Source organism: Cardiocondyla obscurior, linkage group LG03 (assembly GCF_019399895.1).
Source record: "Cardiocondyla obscurior isolate alpha-2009 linkage group LG03, Cobs3.1, whole genome shotgun sequence".
In the NCBI taxonomy this organism is placed as follows: Eukaryota; Metazoa; Arthropoda; class Insecta; order Hymenoptera; family Formicidae; genus Cardiocondyla; species Cardiocondyla obscurior.
The window spans coordinates 10,198,319-10,224,073 of record NC_091866.1 but is presented as its reverse complement, the minus strand read 5'-3'; the positions used below and the strand labels follow the sequence as shown (position 1 = coordinate 10,224,073).

The 25,755-nt window shown below is 35.6% G+C and overlaps 3 protein-coding genes across 10 annotated transcripts in view; all 3 read right to left on the bottom strand.

Annotated features, from left to right (window-relative positions):
- Nucleotides 1-31: 31 nt before the first annotated feature.
- Nucleotides 32-1,276, bottom strand: Smb (small ribonucleoprotein particle protein SmB). The gene is made up of 3 exons (XM_070654568.1): nt 1,128-1,276; nt 427-961; nt 32-331 (listed from the first exon to the last, which is right to left on the bottom strand). Exons 1-3 carry the CDS (start codon nt 1,128-1,130, stop codon nt 219-221), a joined length of 651 nt encoding a protein of 216 aa, XP_070510669.1. The 5' UTR covers nt 1,131-1,276; the 3' UTR covers nt 32-218.
- Nucleotides 1,277-1,446: 170 nt separating this feature from the next.
- Nucleotides 1,447-3,743, bottom strand: LOC139101428 (ER membrane protein complex subunit 2). The gene is made up of 7 exons (XM_070654567.1): nt 3,374-3,743; nt 3,095-3,208; nt 2,846-2,996; nt 2,634-2,777; nt 2,391-2,547; nt 2,109-2,204; nt 1,447-2,022 (listed from the first exon to the last, which is right to left on the bottom strand). The coding sequence occupies exons 1-7, from the start codon at nt 3,405-3,407 to the stop codon at nt 1,849-1,851; spliced, it is 870 nt and encodes a 289-aa protein (XP_070510668.1). The 5' UTR covers nt 3,408-3,743; the 3' UTR covers nt 1,447-1,848.
- A 7,094-nt stretch (nt 3,744-10,837) lies between these two features.
- The window catches only part of Pum (pumilio), a 50,936-nt gene continuing 36,018 nt past the window's right edge, over nt 10,838-25,755 (bottom strand). The window contains exons 10-19 of one of the 8 annotated variants that reach the window (XM_070654507.1): nt 20,528-20,917; nt 19,424-19,664; nt 18,427-18,591; nt 16,927-17,046; nt 16,197-16,268; nt 15,500-15,794; nt 15,017-15,257; nt 14,371-14,761; nt 14,056-14,224; nt 10,838-13,938 (exon numbers count right to left, since the gene is read on the bottom strand). In XM_070654507.1, coding sequence (XP_070510608.1) covers nt 13,611-13,938; nt 14,056-14,224; nt 14,371-14,761; nt 15,017-15,257; nt 15,500-15,794; nt 16,197-16,268; nt 16,927-17,046; nt 18,427-18,591; nt 19,424-19,664; nt 20,528-20,917 — 2,412 coding nt within the window. In that variant the 3' untranslated portion in view covers nt 10,838-13,610. The remainder of the gene's footprint in view (nt 13,939-14,055; nt 14,225-14,370; nt 14,762-15,016; nt 15,258-15,499; nt 15,795-16,196; nt 16,269-16,926; nt 17,047-18,426; nt 18,592-19,423; nt 19,665-20,527; nt 20,918-25,755) is intronic. The other 7 variants (XM_070654508.1, XM_070654509.1, XM_070654510.1 and 4 more) reach the window with 7 other exon arrangements.

The following is a 25,755-nucleotide window of genomic DNA, read 5'->3' as shown; positions in this document are numbered from 1 at the left end:
AGATTTAGACTAAAAATATATTATAGAAGACTTGTTGAAGAAGTAGAAGATTTATTGTATGACATTAAAAATTATTTTTTAATTGACAATAACTGAAAAATCTGAAAAATACAAATTTTCAAATATTACTGAAAAATTTAATTATTATTCTTACAGTTATATTATGAAAGAAGTCCTTATTGTTAATTATGTTGAATTGTTTCTTAAAAATACTGTCTCTAATATGGACGAGGTGGACCACCGCGCATTAAACCTGGAGGTGGGCCTCTCATACCAGGTGGTCCCATTGGTGGGCCACCCCGGCCTATTGGCGGCATTCCAGGTGGCATACCTGTTAAACAGTGAAATACATGTATTTTTTAATTATTTAAATAAAAAAAAAAAAATTAATCTTCTAAACATGATTATTAAGGAAAAATATATTACCCATCATTCCAGCTGGTGGTCCCATCATTCCTGGTGGAGGTCCACCTACTGGCATACGTGGTGGGCCACCAGGATGTATTTGAGGAGGTGCTGAAACTTGACCTCTACTGCCAGGTGTCATAATCTGTTGAGAAGGACCTCCAACACCTCTGACTGGTCCTTGCAAGCCAGCTGGCACTCCAGTAACATTTGCTGGCATACCTCTCCCAGCAGCACGAGCCATTCCTGGCCCTGGTGCTGCTCCTGGAATTGGTACTCTAGGTAGCCCTTCTTCTGGAGGTGGTGGACCCTCCACGGTCAAAGATACAATGTTTTCCCCGCGTAGAAGCACAAAACCCAAAACACGCTTTTCTTCTCGTTCCGGTTGCTTCGTGTTCTTTGGTTTAATTTTACGAAACTCCTCACAATCGCCAAGTATCAGATTCATATGTTTGTCGAAAGCTTTGAACGTACCTATAAACGTTCTAGAGTCTTGTAGTATTATTCGAACTCTATAATTAATGTGCTGTAGCATTTTATTATTCTTGCCGATCGTCTAGAAAAATAATAAATTATTTATGATTTAAATAAATTTTCTTGTTTTAGTTAGAAATATGAGGTTAAGTTTCGAAGTACAAACTGATGAAGCAGTCAACAAATTAAAAAAATTTTACAAGATTATGACATAAATAATTTAATCTATAATTAGTCTCGTCGCTTACCATCTTGACTAATTGTTTCTTTTATGCAGATTTCAAAAATTTGTAACGACTAACGTCCGAAGAATATTCACCGCTTACATGCGGTAGCATAGAATTTGCCGGCCCGGTGATGGTTTTGCGGTTTGCGTCGATGACGGTGGCGCCTCGATGATATCTCCATGACGGACATTTTGTTCACTTGGATTTTTCAATCACCTATATGAGCGCATGATAAAATTACCTTTTTTGTTCAATTGTAATTGAGAATCAAATATTATTCGTACGTGACAAACAATAAAATAACGACAATACTGAACCAATTTTAGAGACTCAAAAGAAATAACAATTAATAATTTTAATATTTATTTCATAACAAATACCATTAAGATACAGAAATATAATAGTATATTCAGAAAATAATTACACATACAGTTTGCCTATGATCCGGCAATACTAATAGATTAATTAACTAAGACATTAACATGTACGATGATCAAGAGCATTGACAAAATTACGTGGGACAAGATAAAATTACTAGTGCGTAACATACGTATATCGTACAACAAAGATTGAAATAAGAAAAATTAGAAACATATTTTAACATTTTTGTGGCTCTTTTTAATTACGCAAAGTAAATAAATTATTTAAAGCTTTTCATATTCGGTACTTTCTTCGATAAGTAAACTATATCATTTACGTATGGTTTTAAAAAAATTAAAAAATTTTTTTAACGACATAGTACCTAAGCTTCAAGTTGCAATTGTCCTAATAAACGTTCTACATTTTTAATATCGTCATTTGAAACTTTATTTTCGTAATGTTTCTCAATTTGTTTACTAGCCCATTCGCTCAACTTAATCGCTTCCTTTTTTTTGGCTGAAGGGCATTTAGGCGATGTCGCAATATTATTTGTGGTCTGAAAATAGATATATGCAAGAATATAAAATTAAAACCGTTTTACTATTGCTATGTATTAATTCGTAATGCAACAATAAAACTTACTAATAACAGGCCGTACAGAGCTCTAATATTATTTGGATTTAATTTTGCAGCTTGGCAGAAATATGCTTTTGCTAGTTCCATGTTATCAAACCCGCCCTATACAATTAATAAAACATAATTTATATACATTTTTATATTAATTCCACATTTTTAAACTGTTTAAAAATATTTAAAATACATAATTATTATTTCGATAAGCTAATTATATTTTTTTGCTAATTTAAAATTAATGCAGATTAATATAATTATTGTTATAACAAAAATGTAAAATTCTAGATTTACCTGAGAATATTTTATTTCCGCATATCTTTGATAAATTAAATGACTGTGTGGATTATGCAGTATAAGTTCTTCCATACAGTAAGCTGCTTTAGAATATTCCTGTTCTTGTAGGTACAAGTCACACAGTTCGTGCCATGCTTCTTGATCGCTCATAAATCTGAAAAATAATTTCACTATAGAATTAAAAATATGTACTTAATTTATTTAAAAAATATGTATATTAAAGTTTATATTCTTCCAAACCTTTTCAAGTATTCTGTAAGCTCTTTAATTGCTTCTGGTGTACGTCCTTGAGCTTTTAAAATCGCGACACGACGTTTTCTCGGCGCGGCATTCGTCTCATCTCTTTTTATAATAGAATCCAAAACTTCAATAGCTTCATCATACCTGAAAAAAATAATAACGTGTTAGTACAAATATTAATGTACACATATGTTAAATATGATTATACTTACATCTCTAATGCTTCTAAATGCATGGCATGGTATTTGTGAACACGTAAACTGCCAGGGAAAGCGCGCATTAAAATTTTAATGCAATATTCAGCTAATGGTAATCGGTAACAGTCTAATGCAGCAACACACACTTGCTCCAAAACCAAGTATTCTAAATGATAAAAATAAAATATTGTACAATTGCAATATTTTTTGACAGTTTAAAAAATAAAAATACATGTATATTATAGTACTATGTATGTTATATACTTTCATTGCCCAAACGGTCGATTTTTCCCATTAATATATTTTCCCAAAAGTCCACTACATCTCTGCTACGCCGCTCAGAATCTTCTCTCCACGTTCTTAGTAAATCCCGCACTTCTGTATAACAAAATTATAAAAAGAGCTTAATGGTTAACGAAATTTTAAATTACCATAAAATTGAGAGTGAGAAATTATCAAATAATATTCTTATTTATCAAATTAATGTTTGGAGAGTACAATGTAAAAGAAAAAGAAAATAAAAAAAAGAAAACGGCTACTTACCCGTCCAGGATAGTTTGTCGTAATGTTCTGCCATCTTTTTATAAATCTGATAAAATTTTTAGGGACAACTTTGGATTACGAGGCAGAATTAACGTTGCTCACCGCTTTTTAAAAGTTATGCGATGTGGCATGCAACGCCCATTACACGCAATGTGAACATCATCAAATGCATTAGTAAAAAAAAGAAGAAAAAAAGAGGTATAACTCTTTGTAACAGGAAAAGAAGCGAGGCACGAATTCTTCAAACTGCAACAAACACGTCGATTTTTTCAGCGAAAAAAATAATTGCGATAAATAATTAATATCCGATGACGTGTTGACTCGTACATACACATCGATCTTTCTAACCTCTATCAATGGTCTTGCGGCGACGGTGGCGTCTCGAGTTGCATGGTCGTAGATTTTTTCGGAACTACTAAAATTGATGTCATCTGACTGACCATGCGACTCGGAGCAGTCGGAGTATTACCGTCGCCGCAAATATATTGATCTTTATAATCTCGATGGATTTGTTTTATTCGAATCATTCGTCCGCACGAATTGGCGATTTTCTTATCTTAATTGTTAAATTCTCGTTTATTGATATAAAAGCATAATTAAATTATCGTCTTCTTCTCATTGTAAATGAGAATTGAATATTAATTATTTGATTGCTTATTAATTTTTTAAAATAACATTAGACATTACAGCATGAGGCATTACAGCATGTTAACAAAAACTGTTTACATTTTATAATTTAATATAATTTTAATTGCCATTTAAAACGCGAAATTTTCTGATTACGGTTTTCTTTTATTTTATTATTTATTCCGTTTGAGTGGAAAGTAGCTGCTGTGTTCACATATGTACAACTTATTAAGAATGCAGGTGAGCGAAATATATTGCAATCTCATTATTAAACTTGTTAGCATTATGCTGATCTCGGTATAACACGTACAGAAGTTAATATGAAATAAAATAATGCACGCACATTTTTGCCATTCAATGTATGGTTTTATATCATAATGTTATTACAGAAATTGGTATTTTATAATAATTAAAAGTAATAGTGGTTTTATTGGTAAATTACTCGCGCGGGTGCGCCGACGGATTGACTTGATCGCTTTTGAGACAATTGTGTCAGCATCCACGTCGATCGACACGCACACACGGTTTCGCTTTCTCTTGTCCCTTTATTTTTCTTTTTTTTTTTTTTGTTCAATTGTATTTTCCTTTCGCATCAAATCTTCACTCTTTTTTTTCTTTTTCATCGTTATCATTATTATCATCATACATAATGGAAAAAAATGTTACATTTGTACAGCCATCATATACATATTACATTTAGAATACCGTTAATCCATTATCCGCTTTTTGTTTTGTGAAACGTGTATATAGAGAGTGTCATATAGTTCCTTCCCTTTCTTTTTCGGTGTGTCTTATGTACCTCGGGTGCGTGTACGTACGTGTAGAAATGTGAGTGTATATATGTAAATATATATATATACCTACTTAATGAAAGTGAAAAATGTTTTAATATGAAAATTCGTTAATATAAACGCAAACTACCGGCATGGCTCTCTTATAAGTAGATCGCTAAAAAGTGGATTCGCAGAAAGAATTCGAATTACACGTTCGCATCTATGCATACGTATATACGTCCAAAATATTAAGAGCAAAAGAGAGTGATTGAAAAAAAAAAATATGCCAATAAATCAAATTTTTAAGTAAGGAAACATTTTCTATTGCATAATACAAGAGACTCAAAACTTAAGCGGGACGAAAACGATACATGTGTGTAATTATTCGTAAACGATTAAGAGGTACAAATAATTACTGCATCTACTTAATAGTAACACGTTTAGCCATTTGTAGCACAAAAACAAATATCATTTATCGTTATAATCAAATATATATATATATATAGATATATATGTATGTATAAGACTTATGGTCAGCTACCACTACTGAATGTGACGGCAGAAGCAAGAGAATGTAGAATGAAATTTCTTGCAAAATTTATTCGCGCACATACTTTTCAGTAAAGCAACATTTAAGATCTGTAGAATAATTTTAAAAAAATTATCCGAGAATCAGCTTTTTCCTTCCGGGATAGATCAAATCCCACCCATTTACTTCTGGCATTATTAATTTAATCTTTTGTCACAGCTGGGAACGAGGGTTGTTTCATTTTTGATTATGATACGTTTAATAATAGAAGAAAAATATGATTCAGTTCCTCGCCGAAATAAACAGACAGTTTCCGGGTTATTTTTATAAGTTTATTCTATCAATTGCAAATGTTGCTTTATCGAGAAACACTGGCATATAAATATATTTCGTAAGAAATTTTCCCGTGCATTTTCTCGCCTTTGACATCACAACCGGGATAGCAGTGATGAGTGATCAGGAGCCTTAACTAATTAATTAATTAATTAGAACTTTATTTCATTATTTCAATGTCGCTGTTGACACGATTCTAAGACAATAATTCGATAGATCTCCGTGTGTATGTCTGTGTGTGTTTGTTACATCGATCTGTTTTAATCGAAAAAGTTAGGCGAGAGAGAGAGAGAGAAAGAAATAAATAAATGAAAATCGGAAACCGTCAGACGGGAAAAATTTTTTACTGCAGGCAATTATTAATGAAAATAAAGCACGTTAAGCTCGATAAATATTAATAAAAAGAACGTAACTAGACGAATATCAATGTTCATCGGATCATGAATTTCGCGCGTGGTAAATTCGCAGCTGATCATTATAAAAGTTAATCTTTCCTTTTAATAAAACGTGACAAGTGAGTGTCGCAGTCGCGAGTCAGTTGCGGTGAAAATAATTAGTAACTTCGTATCGAAATTAAGTATTAATCAAACAATAGCGGAACGAGATAAAACCGAAGGATTTCTCGAGCGGAAATTCGATAGCGAGACGGCAGCGTTTAATTTGACGTCAGTTTCAAATAACAAGTTTGTCGCGGCTCGATAAACATTTTATTTGATAATGACTTACGGAAATTTTCGTGTAATCGTGAGCCCTGACGCCGGGTGTTTGCACGGACAAATCTATGCTTTAGTGCATGTAATATTGCCCTTCGCACCTTCCGTTAAAATAACGAGATAACAGAGATTTTTTTAAGCACTCGCATCCAACAAGATTGTCTCCAAAGAACGCTCTCTCTCGCGTGTTCCTTTCTTCTTTCTTTTCTCATTTATAATGGTACAATGACATTTTTCTCTCCTTTTTTTTTTTTTTTTATATTTTCTTTTGCTTTAATCTACATGCATTGTTTGTAAAAAACATTGTCGAAAATGATTTTTTTTTATTCTTCAATGGCTATTTCGTCCCTACGCGTTCTATACACTAATATACAAGTTATATGATCTTGCGTTTTTTTTTTTTCTCTCTTAAATCCGTATGCCTGTCTGTCGGACTTATCTAATTATCTGCTAACATGGAATACACTTCTTGCGGCTGTTTAAAATTTTTCTTTTATTTCCCTCTGCGTTTATCAGTGTGTCTCAGACAGTATCACCGGCTCATATACATATATATATATTTATATATACCGTCGTATAAGGGCACGAGAGGTGTACCTTCCGAACCTCTCGAAAAAAATCCCTTTGACGACGTCGAATAAAACATGTACGCGAATTTGCGATGCGAATTTGATCCAAATAGCGGGATTACATAAAATTCCCAGATATCGTTAACTTTTCAAAGTGTTTCCCGTGCATCTTCCCCCCTTTTTTTTTTCTTTTAAATTTTTTCCCATAACGTTTTACAGGCCGCACTTTTATAAGAGCCGATGATCGATACGAACAGTATTACGCGTTACATATATGACATATATCAGACAAATATATACGAGATATTTATATATATATTTAATATATACGCGTTTTCTGGTATATATACGAAATATATATATATACTTGGTTTAGCCCTGCGATTCCGTATTGTTGTGTACGTGTTATTCGCGAGTGTGTGAAGCGTTTTACGTGGGAGAGGAGCGGTGGAGAACGTGACTCGTGAAATGATGAGAATAGCGCGCTACTGTACATCAGTCTTAATATCAGGGCGCACCATTCCCGTTGATGTTCACTTGCTTATCCTTCTTTGCGGTTTTACGTATCGTCGATCTTAAGGCAAAAGCTTGAAAGGCGCGCTAATCTTTCCCTTCCGCTAGAACGATTAATTAGGGGCAAAAGAAGAGACGTCGTCTCATTACATCCCTCTTCGCAATTCGCTATGCGTAATTGAAGAAATTAAATAAGACTTTTGTCAATTTAAATAGCATGTTATCCCCCTTTTTCTTTTACCGGTAATTTATATTGTACAAGAAAGTCGTTAGAAGTGACGATTGTATCAACTGGTGTAATGTTTCATTAGAATTTTATTTTAACGTACCGACGAGCTTTCGATTAAGATCGACGATATTCGAGAGAGGACCCTTCTGATCCTTCAAGCATACAACTATTCATATACCAGCGCCGTGGCAGTTAAATCCGGTGGATATGAGGTGAATATGTATGCGCGATCGAAGGATGTCGCGTGTAGACTTGTTTTTCGGATGTTGAAAATTGCACAATCGGTTTTTGCAAGTATGCGCGTGTATAGTACCGTATACATAAATGTGCATGTGTGTGCATATGTAGGTGTTAATAATCTGTATGTGTAGCTGGATATGACGTGCCCTAAGTGTGTGTGTGTGTGTGTATGTGTGAGAGAGCGCAAACGCGCTTTCCGTTTATGTACTTGCAATGTTCTGTTCGTATATGCTGCAAGGTGGGAGGTCGCAGATCTTTCATATATATATGATACAATTAGCGTGTAGTATTAAAATCATATACAATTGTTACAATATTTAAATAGTACTTATTACATATATATATCATACCGATAAGGCTTAGATATACATATACAGATATATATATATGCATACATATATTTATATATATGTATAATCAATATTTATAGGGTTGCTTATATCTGCTTATATTTTAATGTTTTAAATGTCCCAATGAGAAAAAGGGTCGATCGTTTTGCGAGTTGATCTTTGAAGGAGCTGGGTGAACAGAAGATTCAGAGGAGTGAAAAATGGAGGAGAATGAAAGGGAGACGACGGAGAAAGGAAGATTTAGTCTACCATATAAATATTCTAGAAAGAAACACAGTAATTTTGCATTTGTTTTGTCGTAATAACGCTGCAGTTTCTGTGAGATATCGTCATATATAAAACAGATTTAACATTTCATTGAAAAAAACGAAAAAAAAAAAGAGCTGCATTGTCAAAAAGCCAAGAATCACAAGACTCGGAATGCTTTTTAACATCTAGAAGTATAACAACTTTAAATAGATTTTCATTATTTGATCAGGAAATTAAAAAATAGTTTAGTACTAATTTTTTGTACTTTTAAATCGAAGCTTGATAAAATATGTAAACGTAGAACTCGTAAAACTTATTTTTCTGTAATTTCTCTTTTCATCATCAGTTTTTAATACTAATGAACATGAACTGAAGATTCTTTATATACGACGTCATTTCACGGATACCTTTTATTTTATATTTGAGCTCAAATACGCCTTTGCTCTCAAGTAAGGAAACGCACGCTTCTAAAAAGGCTCTCAATTCGCAAAAATATTTGCATACCATCATATTAAAAGAGCAGCAAAGCTGTTCCACCAGTATTAATGTCTGTAACACGGATAAATCAAATATAAATCAATCAACTATTTCTTCCTTTGCTTCTCTTTCGTAAATGAGGGTTACGTTGAGTTTACAGATCACGATGTTCGAGACCGCAGTTGAAAGCAACAAATAACAATATGTTTTATCAATTTACACGCTCGCTGAAAAAAAAAAAAAGAAAGGAAACGCAATTTGTATGAAGTGTTGACCGTATTTTAAAATTGTCTGAATCAACGTAATTCGTTAACGTCGCTTTCAAAAGAATTTATACAATTGATAAGAAATATAGATGAAATAAAAATTGCATAATTTCGGTCATTATTCCTTTCTTTTTTTTATACGTCATTTCTTTACACACAATAAATGTACTCGGGCAGCGTCTCATTAATGGTATCGCATTTTTTTACCCTATAAAAAATTTACACTATTTATAATTAAAAATCGATAAGAGTTCTTTACCTTTTTTGTCTGATACAACGGAGAAGTTTTAAATAGAAATATGATAGACCGCTAGATAAATGCGATTTCTATTCCTAAATATTTATACCAAATTTTTTGAGATATTTTATAGTAAAAAGGATAGAAAAAGAAGAGGAAGAGAGGAAAGAGTGAATATGAGAGAGAGAGAGAGAGAGAGAGAGAGAGAGAGAGAGAGAGAGAGAGAGAGAGAGAGAGAGAGAGAGAGAGAGAGAATTATGTAATAAAGGATAAATGTGATAGATTAATGAGAAATATACTTAGAACATATTATATCATATTTATAAATATGTGTTACGTGTGCCGAGCTTATACATGCGTATATGTATATATATATATATGTATATATGCGGGAAAACATACGTATATATATGTATAATCGTGCGAATTTATAATATATGCACATACATATATTTACATATGCCTGGCGCAATTAGCAATAGCAGAAATGAGTAATGAAATTGAGGAAAAAGGGAGACCATTAATCAAACAATATCCAATAGTGTAATAGCAGTAGTAATAGTAATAATCGTAATAATAATAATAATAATAATAATACAATATCATAATATAATGATAATAGTATTAAAAATACGATAGATAAATCAATAATCTTACGTTAGTTGATAAGACATGAGATACTTTGCGTTCAATTTACGCTTCGTTTTTCTTTCTCATAATATTTCTTTTTGCTTAATTTGTTTCTTTCTTGCTTCTTTTACGCGCAATTTCGTCAAATATGATCGGTGAATCTATTACAGATGAGAGGCGTACTTCCTGCTTCTTTTTTACAACTTTTAATTTACAGATAAGTGCGTGATCGTGATTATGCATGAAGAGCTATGTTTTGTCACAGTTTTCTTAAACTTTATAATCAAGTTTTACACGTCTCTCGCATTTACATAATAAGTTTCTTTTTCTTCCTGCTTTTAAAACGGTTTTTTTAAAACGTCCTGTCGACTGAACATGAAACGGTGGTTGGAATGTCTATCTATATTCAGAGGTTTATCAACCATATTTTTCACATTTTTGTAGCATTTCAAATGCGTGTGCATGTATCACTCTGTATATGTATATGTATATTTGTGTAATATATCGAGAGCAAACGTGCAGCCTCAGCAATTTTCGGAAGGGTCGCTCGTTGCAAATGAGCGAGTTAAAAGTTTCGTAAAATGTATGTATCATAAGTAACATGTAACGGTAAAATACTTATTTACTTTCATCACATATTTATCCGTTATCTATCTTCTTAACGATGGTCAAATTAAAGTAATCTTTGCTTAGGAAGAGAGAAAGAGAGAGAGAGAGAGAGAGAGAGAGAGAGAGAAGAGAGAGAGAGAGAGAGAGAGAGAGAGAGAGAGAGAGAAATAAACTTAAAAACTTGTCAATTTCGTTATTAATTCGTTATTTACAATATCTTACAAAGAAAGTTGCTACATTCTTCTCTTTTCTTTTTTACAGAATAAAACATTTAATCTAATTTGTTGTTGGAGTTTCGTGAGTCTGTCATACTTTGTTTTCTTCTTCAATTTCTACATATTTAACATCTATTTCGAAACAAACTATATCACACATTGTACACGGGAAGGCAACTAATAATCGAAAGAAAAGAAAAATATATGTAAAAATGTATCTAAGATGATACAGTTTCTTACATTGGTAGTATAGTAATTACGCGTGCGATCCCAATGAAAATAGCTGAGTGCGCTTTTAATCCTCCAATGGTCTATAATACAATTGAAATGTATGAAGTGTAGTTGATGTGTGTTTGAATGTATACATATGTATATCCAAATACGTAATGGGGAGGAAATGACGCGAACGGGTTATAGTTACATATGCGTTGTGCATGATCACCTGATATTTTTATTTCTCGAACGCGTTTATCATTTATACAATGTACAATGCTCGTCAGCTTTTAATTTCAAAAATGGTAGCTGCAAATTATTAAAGGGGCAAAAGGGGATCTCTCTCTCTCTCTCTTTCTTTCTCTCTCTTTCTCTGTTGCAAGCGCACGTGTATGTGTGTGTGTGTCTGTGTATGTGTAAAATTCTAATTTGTTAGTACAAGTTCATGAAATATGTTTATATTTTTCAATACTTCAAGAAAATGTAAAACTGAAAAAGTTTGAGAAAGAGGGAGAAGAAAAAGTTATGATTAGAACAGCAGCGTTTAAAATGTAAATTATAAATTTAATATATAATCAGTAATTACTATTATATAATACATAATATTCACAGATTCCGTCAAAAATAAGAGGAAATATTCACGTGAAAAATAAAATATTTACTGAATTTATCGGTCCTCGCATATTTCGGATATTCGTACCTATACACATTTGTTACTTATTTATATCACAATTTACAAAATTCGAGGATCTCAAGAGGGTTCAAGGGATAAAGAAATACGAATGGCAAAAATGAGAAAGAAAAAAAAAATAGTGAAGAAAAGACATGTTCTTTACTCCGAAAAAATATGATAAGTGAACAAAGAAAACATGGTAGTGTGAAAATTTTACCTTGTTATCTTTTCACTTTATTAACTTTATTGTATCTTCCTTTTGTTCTGTGTATATCGCACAATCGTAGGAAATCCATACGAACAAGAATTAAAATAACGTATAAAAAATTAAACATTTTTTATTTAAACATTTTTTAACTATTTTGACGTAAAAAATAGAGAAAAAAAAAAAAAAAAAAAGAAAAGCAAATAACGAAATAATAGTTTTCTGTGAATGTTTCAAATAGTCTCAAAGAGACAGAAATATGATCAAATTAAAGGTTCAGTTTTAAAGATGTTATGGTCTGATTTTGCATTCCCATGTCAAATTCTATACTACATTTAAACAACATATCTATAACTCCTAAAACTTCTACTTCTCAAGTTTAAACCTTACTCTCTCATCTGACTGCGTCGATCGAACGTATACCGCACGTTTGAAAATAATACTAAAGCAGCGATTGCGTGTAAAAGAGAGGAAGCGGCACGGTATACGCAGGATCGGGAACATCACACATTACGCGCGGGATGTTACGTCTAATTTGTCTGTGTATGTGTGTAAGTGTAAGTGTAATGTACATGTTATATGTGTTACAACCCTCATACAATTCGATATAAATGCATGCAGCACTAAGACCTAACTGTCTCTAAAACTGTCTGTGACTGTTTCGTCGCCCTCGTAGAAAGCTTGTTGTTAATGTTCTCGTCAAGAATATATCTAATTATCGTATGAGAACGTCGTGCTCTACACATCCACGATGCTCTATTTTGTTCACTCTCACCGGTGAACGGAGCCCGTCTTTCTCTTTTAGTGTGTTGAATCGAGAGGACGTAACGCATCTAATAAATTCCGTGTAATCATTTTGCGCGATAATTTAATAATCGAGCAATCCTCAATCTGTAATTTTTAATTTTATACGGTACAAGACCAACCAATTGTTTAGTTCGGCATACGCCGATTGATCATAAAATGTACCTGAAACTCGTCCAGTCGATCATAAGAAATATCGTTTCCAAATTAGAAATCATAGTGCAACTTCTACTCAATATATTCGATAATATGAATATTTCTACGCTCTCCCCAGAGATACGTATTGCAAAACGATAGAAAAGTGCACTATTCAACAACGAATTCTCATTTATATAAACTGCTTTTTTTGTTTGTTTTTTTTTTGGAGGGGGAGAGGAGGGTTTTCAGAGTTCTCGTTAGAACTGATTTTGCCATAACGTGATCTCTCGTTGTCCGGTCCCAAAGAAACTGATTAGTGTACAAATATTGTAAACTTCTCGATTGCAAATATATAAAAAAAAATCATTACGTTAGCAAATTTCTCACGAGAAACAATCATCCGAGAAGTTTTTCTTTTTCGCTACTTTTTTTTTTCCGTAGGACACAGAACGAAACGAGAAAAGAAACAATCGTGGGAAAGTCGTTAAAATTCATCATTTCCCCGCAATTAAAAATAGATCTCGTTAAGGTAAAAGATAGTATAATACTCAACGTGATATATAGATGTTGCAGTTCTTGCCTTTTTTTTTCTACGGATTTTTCTTCTCTCTGCAGCGGGAGACGATTCTGTGCACGCACGACGTTTATAAAACCTGCGTTGATTGCTGGCTCGATGTCGAGACTGAACCAGACGCTGCGGATGCGGGCGGTCCGATCGGACCGAGATCACTACCTCCGCTGTTCGATGATGTACTAGCGGGTGTCGCTCCTACTCCCATCGCCGAAGCGGTTTTCATAAAAAACTTTTCCAATTTAACGATGATGTGTTTGCCATAGGTGTACTTGCGCAAGCTTCCCAAATGCGGTCGTATCTTATGCATCAGAACTTTACGTTGTGCTGGCTCAGCCACGTCAATCATTTTTTGAACGACATAATTGGCATACTGATCTTTCATCATTACATTCAGCGCACTGTGCGATAAGAGACAAAACAAAGTAAAAATTAACCGTGATAATCATTAACTTTTTAAAGATATTTAATTTAAATTTTCTTTAAATTCACACATCTAATTCAAAATTTTCACTCACTTGTCATTAAAACCGCAAACTTCTTCAATCAGTACAGCACGTTCCTGTCTTGTAGCATGAGTTACACATTTTTCAACAACATTGCTCGCAAACTTGTGCTGAGAAAGAGCGAGTACTTTGCCTCTAACGCTGCTGATTAATTGTGCTTTATCTTCTGGCTTTCCGTGTTCTAATAAAAAGTAGAGTAAAAGATAAAGATAATAAAACATTATCATCAGTTTATCATCAATTATAAATTAATGGTGTACTTATAATATACATTTTTTAATTAATTGTAATAGCTTGTAGATGGATAATTATAAAATATATATTTACCGAGCACATGTTGAATAACATAATTGCCATATTGATCCTGAATTAGTTGGTCAGTGGCAGCGTGCAACTCTTGCAGGATTCCTTGAGTTTGTTCGGGAGTGCAATGCTCGAGGATACGTTGGATCACTCGGCAGCCATATGGATGAGTACTCAGAGAATATACTTGTCCCGTAAAAGCTCCTATCACGAATTGTAATGCTCGCGGTTCAACGCATTCGATGCACTTTTGCACAACGTGGTTTCCATTTTGATCCTTAACGCACTTTAATACGTGTCCATCCAGTTCTCGTACGATTTCCTGCTGCTGTTCCGGCCCGATTGACTCGAGAGCCTTCTGTATAACTCTGCAGCCATACATTTGCAGTGCAAGTGGTAAAACATGTCCACGAACCTGGCATAAGTAAAAAAATTAATAATTAAGAAGCACTTAAATGTAAAGATAACTTTACTGTAATTGTTTAACAAATTTTCAGATTATTTTATGTACAATCACAGTGATTAAGTCAGATGACACGCAAAAGTTTTCGTCATATTTATAATAATACAGCAAAAGTCAATAATAATTAAACTGTCAAAAGTTATTTAGTTATAGTTTTAATCAATTCCGTTAGGAAAAAATTTTTTTTATTAATAACTGGGATTTTACCTTTTGAGCGAGAGTCGATTTCTGTTCCTGTGTGCCATATTCAAAGAATTTCTGAATGACGTAGTTGCCGAAGACATCTGTCATGAGAGAATATGCAGAGGAAAGTATTTCTTGGAACACAAGCTGTTTCTCATTAGCCGAGGCTCGTTCCAATTTTTGCTGAATAAATCGTGAACCATGCTGATCTTGACTGAACTCAACTATATGATTAGCCAAATCGCGCAATTGAAGACTGGGGAAACTGAGAAAAGAAAACCACATATACTTTAATGAACGCGTCATTTGATGGATTGTAATAAATACTAATTTTGATGTACAAAGAATATAAGAAAAGAGATCTTATGTAATTTATTTATTCTCATAATGTAATTAATTTTCTTAATCTAAAATATTATTTTATAAATTTATTTTATGTGAAATAAAACTGAAAAACAACATTATAATTTAATTTAAATAAGAAATAAGAGATGCTATTAATTTTACCGATTATTTCGAAAATCTTCCAATAAGCGGGATCGTCCACCAGAATTTTTGTCGCTAATATTAGTTGCACCTCCGCGGCCGGGCTTGCCTACAAGATTCGGAAACAGAGAACTACTAGAGCCGAACACTCCGTTAGCTGTTAGAGTGGGTACTGCACTAGCGCGGAATTTTGCTTCGGCGCCGGGGGCTGCTGATACTCGACTGGCTCCTCCGACAAGACCACCTAAAGAACCCCCTAAAGTCGGCGGTGGTGTTAATGACAGGCCCAAGGGACTCGGTGACGCAGTAACTGTACCTGCATAACAAATCAAAAGACTTAATAACAAGTTCCTCGATTAATCTTTAATTAATTCGTCGTCGATATCAAAGATCGTTATCGTTCGCGACGACCACCGATCTCAAATATCGCACATATCTTTACAAATAAAATTAAAATTTTGCTACAACAATATCTATTTTAAATCAAATAAAAAGATTTATCGTTTTGACTATTGAGAAAAACTTAGAAAACTTTCAACGAATAAATCTGTCATTAATTACTCTAGGTAGCATTAATTAGCAAAATGCCACTGATTTCGGGCATATTTATTAAAAAAAAAAGAAAGAAAAAAAATAAGATTAACTTTAAAATTTCCTGAAATTACATGAAGAATAAGATAAGCACTCGTATCTAGTTATGCTCGATTTGTATCTGTACCTGTGTCTGTATATTCTTTGCAGGGAGTACCTGCATTTGTAGCTAAATACACTCTGTCCCAGGTACCTGTATCTGGTAAGAGAAAAGAGTACTTCTTATCTCGTTGATCGTGAATAATGCGCTATACAATTTTTGTACAAAAGTAATAAACACACTGCATAGAAGTTAAATCTATAATCCCGTATTACATGAAGTGTATTATGTTAAAATTACTACAGATTACAGTGGTGTACCACAGTGTGCACCGCTCTCTAAACCAGCATCTTTGCAGACGCTTACTCTTAATTAAAACGTTTACAAGCATCAGGACGCTACATCATTTATGTATCGGGATCAGTTTAGAGAGAAGGGTGATAATGTTATCATAGCTGAGTTATGTGTACAAAAGGCGTGTGAACAAATGGATTACGGTATATGTTATTAAGACACAATGTACAACATAGATAATCGAGCGTCTATGGCGATTCCGAGATGCCTCACAGCCGTCGTGTACAGGCGTCTGAAACGGTACATTCGCATCTTCAAGAGTATCCTTATCACACACACGTTGAACGTATGGAAAAATTAAAGGAATAAAAAGAAAGGAACGGTTCTTTCTTTTTCAACTGTCATTGTTCGCGTCTCTCCGTACGTTTTCCATGTAACGTTAGGATACTCGAATAAGAAAGTGCTGTCTCAGACGTCCCGTATTCCGTACGTCGAAGTATATTTTACACAAAACGGTCCTTACCGAGGGCGCCGTAACTCTGAGGCCACTTTGCCCGGCTATATTCCAAGCTTGGACTGAAGGCTGAAGTATTTCTATCAAAGGAATCTCGTCTGCCGGTTGAAGACGCACCGAGACCTAAACCTGCACACAAGACGGATACCGTCATCTTAACACGAGGTGCTCGAGAGTAGCCGGTATCGAGCATATACACACAAGAAACGTCACGACATTAAGCAAATTGCAATTACCAACAAATCGACACAAACGCTCTACTGAGATAGGTACGTTGTTGAAAGAGAGTTGGCTGTATTTAACATGAAAATACAAAGTCAATGAGATCGCGTCATCAAGTATAGAACCCAGGAGGTTTAAATCTCATAGAAAATGCGTTAAGTAACATAAAAATGGTTCTCGCTGCTAATTCAAAATACTTTAAAGAGACATTACAATGAGAGACGGTGGTCAATGATTATCAGTCACGACTCTGCTCCGTTATGTTTAATCTCAATTCTACGAAAAAAAAAAAAAAGTATTATAATCACTGTTGTTGGCCAAAGAGTGGCCTCCTCGTGACCCAGTCTCTCATTGCAGAGTATCTATTTCCTATTTCACATACATAATATGTGTGTTAGTAGATTCGTGATCGCATGTACAAATAATTTACAAGAAATCAAGTTTTAATCGTAGAAATCGTCAGTGTACGTATTTTGAATTAGCTACCAAGTTCAGTTTTGGTCACATTTTCAAAATGAAGATCGAGCCTCCTGGATACTTGGTGCTTTGTCTTTTTATTGAGAAGCATCCAGTATCCTATACTTCATGAATCGTATGAAGCATGCAAATATTTTATGTTAACTTTTCACTTTGTATATGAAAATTTATACACACCACCAATATAAAAAAAAACCAAAGGAAATTTCTCTGATTTTGGGAATAAAGCACGCGAATCAATAAGCTCAATTCAGAGAATATTTCTTTTTTTTGTAAGAATAAAATATACAAATAGTATGTAACAAGTAGTATACAATAATAAAAAGTATTTAACAAAATTAGCCTGTATTTTTCTACCGTATTATGTAATTATAATGCAACAATCTACCCTCCCCCTTCCCTGCTATTACGTTTAACTCGATCAATTAATATATTACTTTACTTTCTTCGAAAGTTATGTCGTTGTTAAGTCGATTGTATGTACAAGATATAAAATATATATAACTAGAGAAATTGAAGGGCTCATTTCTTAAGTCTTTAAAGTCTGAGCGTTATACATATATATACATATAAATATTGTAAATTTCTGAAAGGCTTTGTAAAGCTTCGTTTGGGTTTTCAAAGACGTGGATAAAATTGATTATTTTGTTCAAAAGAGATAAATAAATTCTCGGATTAGAAAAATCGAGAAAGCATCATCTCCTTAGATTCTTAGACTTAGGGCCTGGAGAATAGAGAGAACGAGACGTCCGGAAAGAGAAAAAGGGGATGAAGGAGGAGAGTGAATGAATGCGATCGCGGTTGTTATACCTGTGTTCTGCAGTTGGGCAGGTGAACCTAATGCCCCGAGCGGAGAACCGCCGTATCCTAGAGCCGCTAAACCCGCAGCAAGTCCAGAGCCTTGCTGCTGCGCCTGTTGCACCGCAACTGCCTGGGCTTGCGCAACCACTGCCGCTGCGCTGCACGCCGCCAGACCTGCACCAAAAGCCCGCAACCGACACGTGCTTTCTTAATCGTCACAAGTGTTGATTAGCGTACACTACCGAGCCTTGCATTGTCTACGGAGAAGATACGCGGTCGCGCAAATCGAAGCGAAAGCGATAACTCCGTGCCGTATCGTGATTGTTTTACGAGCCGATATTCAAAAAATGTATACACGCAAAACAGTCTCGATCGTGATGTTCGTCATATTTTTAAATTGATTAAACGTCATGTAGCATTTAAAATAATTTTGATTATAGAAAAACTTGATATAAAAAAAAAATACTGTTTTTAATACGTATACTTATTACACTTGATTCTTCGATTCTGATTTCTGAAATACGATAAACTAGTAATGAAAACGAATCTTTTCTCTGTTATTTATAGTATTCGCACTGATAAATCTGCAGGCACCGTGTTCCTTCGTTATCGTATCGTCACGTATACCTTACCCGCGATACGCGCAATCGTCAATGGTATCTGTCTTTCGTTTATTTCTCTTCAGAGTAATGTTATTATATTATATTGGGTCGGGTGTGATTTAACGCGTATTTACAAGGAACAGCCGGGAATCGCCCGTGAACGGCAAAGTGATATTATCATTGGACATTAACGATGACACATATTTACGTATCATAATCAGACGATTATCATATAATCTCGTTTCGTAGCACATAGACATGCATTATGTACGTATTACACGATAGGATAAGAGGAAGAACTAGGGACAAATCTTTACAAGATTGTTACACAAATATAACTTTACAAGACAAATATGTTCACAAAAAGACGGTAATGTTGCAAAGCTGGTTTCCGTTTAACTTACCTAGACATTCGCCGGGAGTAGCGTTGCTGTGCGATGTCGGAGTCGGTTGAGAATATAGGTTTGGCGGCGGTGGTGCTGGTGGACCAGGTGGTGGTTGAGACGGAGCTCTGTTCACAAGAACTGGTGCAGGACTGACTAATCTCATTGGAGTCGCCGCTGAACTTAGTCCACGTACACCTCCCATAACGATGGAACCGTTCTGATCATAATAAGCTGGTATCACCTGATATTGACCCTGTACCTGCAAAAAAAAAATTTTGTAAGTCCGATACATTAATAAATGTACAATACTAAAAATATCACTGATCGACCACTAAAAGTCAATCGATAACAAAATTGATAACCTAAGAAATTCAAATTAAAGATTAAATTTCTAATAAATTTCTTGCAGTCTCGAAAAAAATGTACGAAGAGAGCTGTTTCAAATATTAAGACTTTCATTTTCAAGAAATATTATATATGACATAAATTAAGTGTAAAATTATTTATTTATGTGAGCTCTGTAAATCATCAAAATTAAGTCCGTCGCGTTCTTTAGTATCGGTGCACATAAATGCAATAAGCTTAACTCGTTCCAATTGAATATCTAATTTTATAAGCCAAAAGTATCACACTGTCGCGCGCCTCTACCTCGTCTCTCTTCTCCACTTGTCACAGTAAAATATCTAGTAAAATATCTAAGAGAACAATGAGGCAATCTCTAATTGGTACAACAAACGCAGCTCCTCATCTTATGCCGAGCAAAAACAGACATCGGCCCCACTCGCGAAACGAGCGAGCGAGAAAATAGCTTTTACGGAATTAGAAACGCGTCTAATTCGCGCTAATTCGTGAATTCTCTATCTATCCAGTCATCGAGTTTAAATTTAGTTCCTTTGTTTAATGGCTATGCATCACCGTGATAGCTTGCACTGTACGCGCACGATTTATTTCGTGCGACATTGGCGCGCGCCTACCTTCCAAATTCTTAAAAAAAAAAAAAAAAACGATTAGATTATGTTAGATTAGGTTCCACTTTCGGCCCGCTTTTCCAATCAGTTGTCATTTATTTGTTTTATTTTACTGTTTATTTTAATCTATCAGATTTATTGGTAGTTGACTCACCGTTTGTGCCAAATTGTTGGCAGTGTCCTGGGCAACAGCGGCCGCGGCCGCTGCAGAGGAAGGAGTAAGCGGTCGTCGGGGTGGCGGTGGTGCAGCCGCTTGGGGTGGTGCTTGTGGCAGTAATCCGGCCGGATAGACCCAGGGCCCGACGCCATAGTACTGCGGTACCACAGGAGGTGGTGCACCAGCTATTAGCGCTCCTACGTAAGGCTCTTGCCCGCTAATTACGGTATAAGGGGCCGTAGGAAAATTCTGTTGCTGCTGCTGTTGTTGCTGTTGTTGCGCTTGAGACGCCGCTAGGTACTGCTGCTGTTGCTGCTGTTGTTGCTGCTGCTGCAGAAGTTGCAGCTGCTGCGGAGTCGCACCTTGCGGCTGGCTACGAAACAATTGCTGAAAGAAAAAATTAAACTTAAGCGCAAGAAAAATAATTTTTTTTTTATTTTATATCTAAATATAAAAAAATGTGAAATATTTATCACAATTAAATATAAATGTTGCATCGAATAAAACCTTGCAAAGTATCTGTACAAAGATTAATTTTTTACATAATTAGTTTAACGAAATATCAGGTGTTCTTATTGGACAGGTTCCGTTAAAAAAGAACCATGCAGCGTGCAAATTGCGTCAGCAGTCGAGACGAGTCTTTTTGACCACGAATTCGGTATCGTATTATCGTGCCGCTAGGAATTTTAGTTCAACAATCAAAAAACGGGGACAGGCGGTATCATCGTCGCTGCCACCTGGAAGCGATGCAAAGACAAGTCGGTGTTGGAGCCGTGGAAGACGACCGAGACCACCACCTTCTCCTTCGCCTTCTCCTTCTCCAGTTAATCGTCGGCCTGGGTCGACGACCCCCCGCGGACGTTCACCGACGTGCGTTCGCTTCTTCTACTGTGTTGTTCCCCAGACCAATGAGATCGTGGATTTTTTTAATTGACCGACGTAGAGTAGCGACGAAATTACGTACAGCGGAATGCCAAAAGTACAACGCAAACAGAATTCGATAAATTCTCTCTTCCGGTAAAGTATTTTTGGGAGGGCTTCGTGAACTATTTGTTACATCTCTTGTAAGGTTGTTACTTTACCCAGGTAGAACATAATTAATACCAAGGCCAAGTAACAGACTTAATAAAATCGTTCATGCAGGTTTTTCCTATTCACTTCTTCGCGTAATCTTAAAAAAAAATCCCAAGAAATATTTTTAATAAGACGTTCTTTATAACTTCGTCCGCGTTCATTAAACCGTTTCAAGTTTCATTTTTTTTCTACCGAAAAAGAAAAACAAAATTAGTATAAAATTAAAACGCCGCAACTCCTATAGTTGGAACTAATAAACTAATAGAAATAATCGGATAAACCTTTTTTTTTTTTCCCTCGATGCTATCAGTCATTCGTGCCATATTACGAAACGAGTCCTGAGAGCTTGCGTTCGCAAACGATCGATAAATTTAATAACATTATCCACAGGTTCGAGTTCCTGCGACCTTCGAAGTAAGGAGAACTCGGAAATGAATAGGAACATCGACCGAACGGCTGATTTCTTGCACGAAGCGTAGAAAACTTAAACCATTTACAACACGCTCGAGTTCTAAGAGGCAACGATGCGTTTCGGGTATTAACCTCTTCCGGAAATGGCTCGAGCTTGACTCAAGGCCACTTTACCTGACCACCGCTTCTTGCACGGCAGAAATCTACTTTTCGTTGGACATCGCACAATAATTAATTAAGTTATTAATTTATTAATATATCCTACACGAAGAAAAATACTTATTTACATTTAATTAAATTTATTAGAATAAAAAAAAAAGTGTAAATTCAACACACGGTATATTCCAGCTTATCCAACGTTTATTTATTTTACACAAAACGTTTTAATAGCACGATTTTTATTTGTCTTTTTTAGATATATCGATAAATTTTATTTTAAAGGAAAAAGTAATATTATAAAGAACATTATTGTTGTAGAGCGCACACGTGTGAGAGGCGAACGGCTTATTGAGGTCAGTGTTTAAAAGAATTCTTTTCGAACGCAGAGCCGTTAATCAAAGAGAGGTCTTGATCAAGTCTCGACTGCTGTGCGATGTCAAAAGAAACGGTTTCATTAAGTCGCTAATAGTATATCCTATCTCGTGGCAAGTTTGTGTTAATCTCACCTTTATTTGTTTAATAAAATCATTATCTTATCATTGATCGGGCGGTGAGCTGGCTAATGCGATTAACATATCGAACGGTCGTTGCAAAGCTCTCATCGAATATTAATGCGCAAGCATTATTAATTTTAATAAAGAGGATGCTACAAGAAACTTTTTTTATTTCACAGTTTTGCCGAATTTCAAAAATACGTGTGCACCAACGTGCATCAAAGTGAATCATGCACTGAAGTAACGAAAATTAATTACGATAATCTGCCGATTGTAAACTATCAAGTCTCAATTTCACGACACTTGCTACCCGCAGTACAAAGCAAAGGCAAGGTGAGATAATCAATCGGTATTGCGGAAAAGTGACACAAAAAACACCTACACGATTCTCTTTTTTTTTTTTTCGAGAGTATAAATGTGTGGGGGGCAAATTCTGTTCTTATCAAGGTATTGTTGTCCCGCAGTAATGAATAGAGTGCCGACTTTTCTCCTACGTTCATCAGCATCCGAATAAACTTTCACTGATCTGCGATAGCCTACTTATTGTCTTTGTTTAATTATTTTCACTCTCTTTCGGCGAGCGTAAGGAATCGCATTATATCCAGCAATACGCCGTATTTCCGTGACGGTTTTATTATCGCTCGGCAATCGAACACTTTCGTTCATCGATCTAAAATACTATCTCGCAAATTGGATATTTATAAACTTCAGAACGCTGAAAAAAATTTATTGGTTTTATCATTAAATTTGTTCCTTTTTTTTTTTTTACTTGTCACAAGTGCTGACCACTAGAATTATTATAATGTTGTTTATGTAAAACGCAAGAAAGATTTTTCGTGAGAGGTGTTAAACCGACGTGGTTGACGAACGGTTGTTAATTTATAGATTTGCGAAAAAAAAACGTACTGTAACAAATGATATAAGAACGATTAGATAACAGATACTCCGTTGCTGAATTCCTTGCCAGTCATCCGCGGAAACGAGTTTCAGAGTGACGAAAGTTCGATGACCTTTCTTCGCTCCATCTTTTTCTCGTTTACCTTTCATAACTACGTGTTAATATCCATCTCTGTCGCGACGCATTTATATTTCGGGGAATGCCAAAGTATTTTATTCGGAAAATTAATTTATCTATGCTCTGTATAATAAAGTGTCGTAGTCACTCGGAAATTAGGTCATCAGCGTGCATATAGGTATCATTGCCGATCTCGCATCCGTCAGCGCGTCTTATCGCGTCACATTGTTACAATCGCAAAAATAATAATAATACGGATATTCCACAAGCAGTGAAAATCGCAGCGAGACTTACAAAGAGAGCTCGTAACTCCGAGAAAAATTTCATCTACGAACAATATTCCAAAAAAAGGGCTATTACGAAACGTTAAACTTGAGAAGAAAAAAAAAAAAAGTATTAACGGGCAGCGTTAAAACAAAGGGTTAAAAAAGAAAATAAATCCAAGGCAATCGCTCGGTCACATGAGAAACGGACCGAGAGGTATGTTATACATTCTTACAAAATGTTAGGGTAACCGCATAAAATAAAAGTACGGCGACGACAAACCCGCGGCGGAGTCCGTTACTTCACCGCTCCGGAGCACCGTTAGCTCACCTGGCCGCGTGTACGGAATACACAGAGTGTTGTGCCAAGGAAAGAGGTCCACGGTTCGTCGTACGAGATCCGCTTTTTCCGCTTAACAACAACGCGTATTTGTACGTCGCGCAATTTGCGTCGTGCCGTTGTCATTCCAAAACAGTTAGGGAAAGGTCGTCAACCCTTTAGTGAGCGCTGGGGGGTATCTTTTACACCCCCTGTGATAGACCGAGGCCTTCAAACGCATTTTAAGATAAACCAAAATTTTTTAACGTTAAAAATTGATTTATTCACGCATTCGGAGTTTCGTGCAACGATGATTAATATAAGCAAATTATTAAATTATTGCTTGCAGTATAATATAGAGTGTTTTAAATTTTAACGCGCCGACTGAAGGGTTCATTCACTCGGCACGATGATATCTTTCTTCTTTGATGGGTACTAAGTGTCGATAGTGCTGATTCACGTGGAACGCGGCCTCAGTCCAGTTCTCTCTATCGCGAGTCATCTTTACGTGGCATTGACCTTCGCCTCGGCAAATGATAGACTGTCAGGTCGGATTGTAAGTCCCATAAGCAACAGGTTAATGTCGAGCAATTTCGTTTTCCCTCTCGTCTTTCTCTCGGTCTTTGCGAATATAACGTGCTATACCCCTGTGTATGACTTGGTGTCTTTCGAAAGGGGAACAGCCTATATAAAGTTAAGCTATCGCGAAGCGAACCGGCTCCCCAAGGGACAAGTCATTTTCACGGAATGCCGGGAATATCGCCGTGAAAAGCGGCGGTTCAGAGAGCGGTTTGCGAAACGTCTATCACCGCGCGTTCCAGATTACGTGTCGCGGCAACGGGACGGCGGCAACTTTCTAAGTGCACAGGTTGCGACGAGATCACCGCAGGTTGCACCGATCTCGTTTCTTTCCCGCGAATACCGGTCGTTAGCACACGGCCAATAGGCGGAGAACCGCTGTTAACTGGTAATGCTTCCAAGGCAAAAACCGGTTCCCTTGGCGGTGCGAACCGATCGATTTGACCCGAGCACACGGTCGATGCACAAACATCCCTCTCGCCCCCTCCCTATCGGTCGACGGTAGTTGTACCGTTCTACCGGACTCCAGATCGCTCCGGAAAAACCTTCAATGGTGGTAAGTTTAACGAACAGCAGTAATAAAAAATCGACAGCTGATAACAAACTACTCTGAAAGCTTATCGGCAAACAGGAGCAGACACGATAGTTAACAGTGTTAACTTAACACTTACTAAAATTTTGTAAGAAAGCGCTAAACAATGAACAAAAAAAATTAAAAAAAATTATGCACGCTTATTCGTTCGCTCGCAAATAAAATTTAAACAGTACATAATTTTCGGTATTCTGATCGTTTACATTTCCTTTAACGAGTCAACCCCTGTGACGAGCACATCGGGATTTCGAGAACAATAGCTATTGTCGTTGTTTTATATCATCGACGCAACCATCCTCGTTCTACGGAGATGCTAGCC

Coding starts and splice junctions, on each gene's coding strand:
- Smb (XM_070654568.1), bottom strand. Junction 332..426: donor ACCACCAGCTGGAATGATGG/GTAATATATTTT, acceptor ACTGTTTAACAG/GTATGCCACCTGGAATGCCG.
- LOC139101428 (XM_070654567.1), bottom strand. CDS start 3,407: ATGGCAGAACATTACGACAAACTATCCTGGACGG. Junction 2,997..3,094: donor CGACCGTTTGGGCAATGAAA/GTATATAACATA, acceptor TTTATCATTTAG/AATACTTGGTTTTGGAGCAA. Junction 2,023..2,108: donor CTCTGTACGGCCTGTTATTA/GTAAGTTTTATT, acceptor ATCTATTTTCAG/ACCACAAATAATATTGCGAC.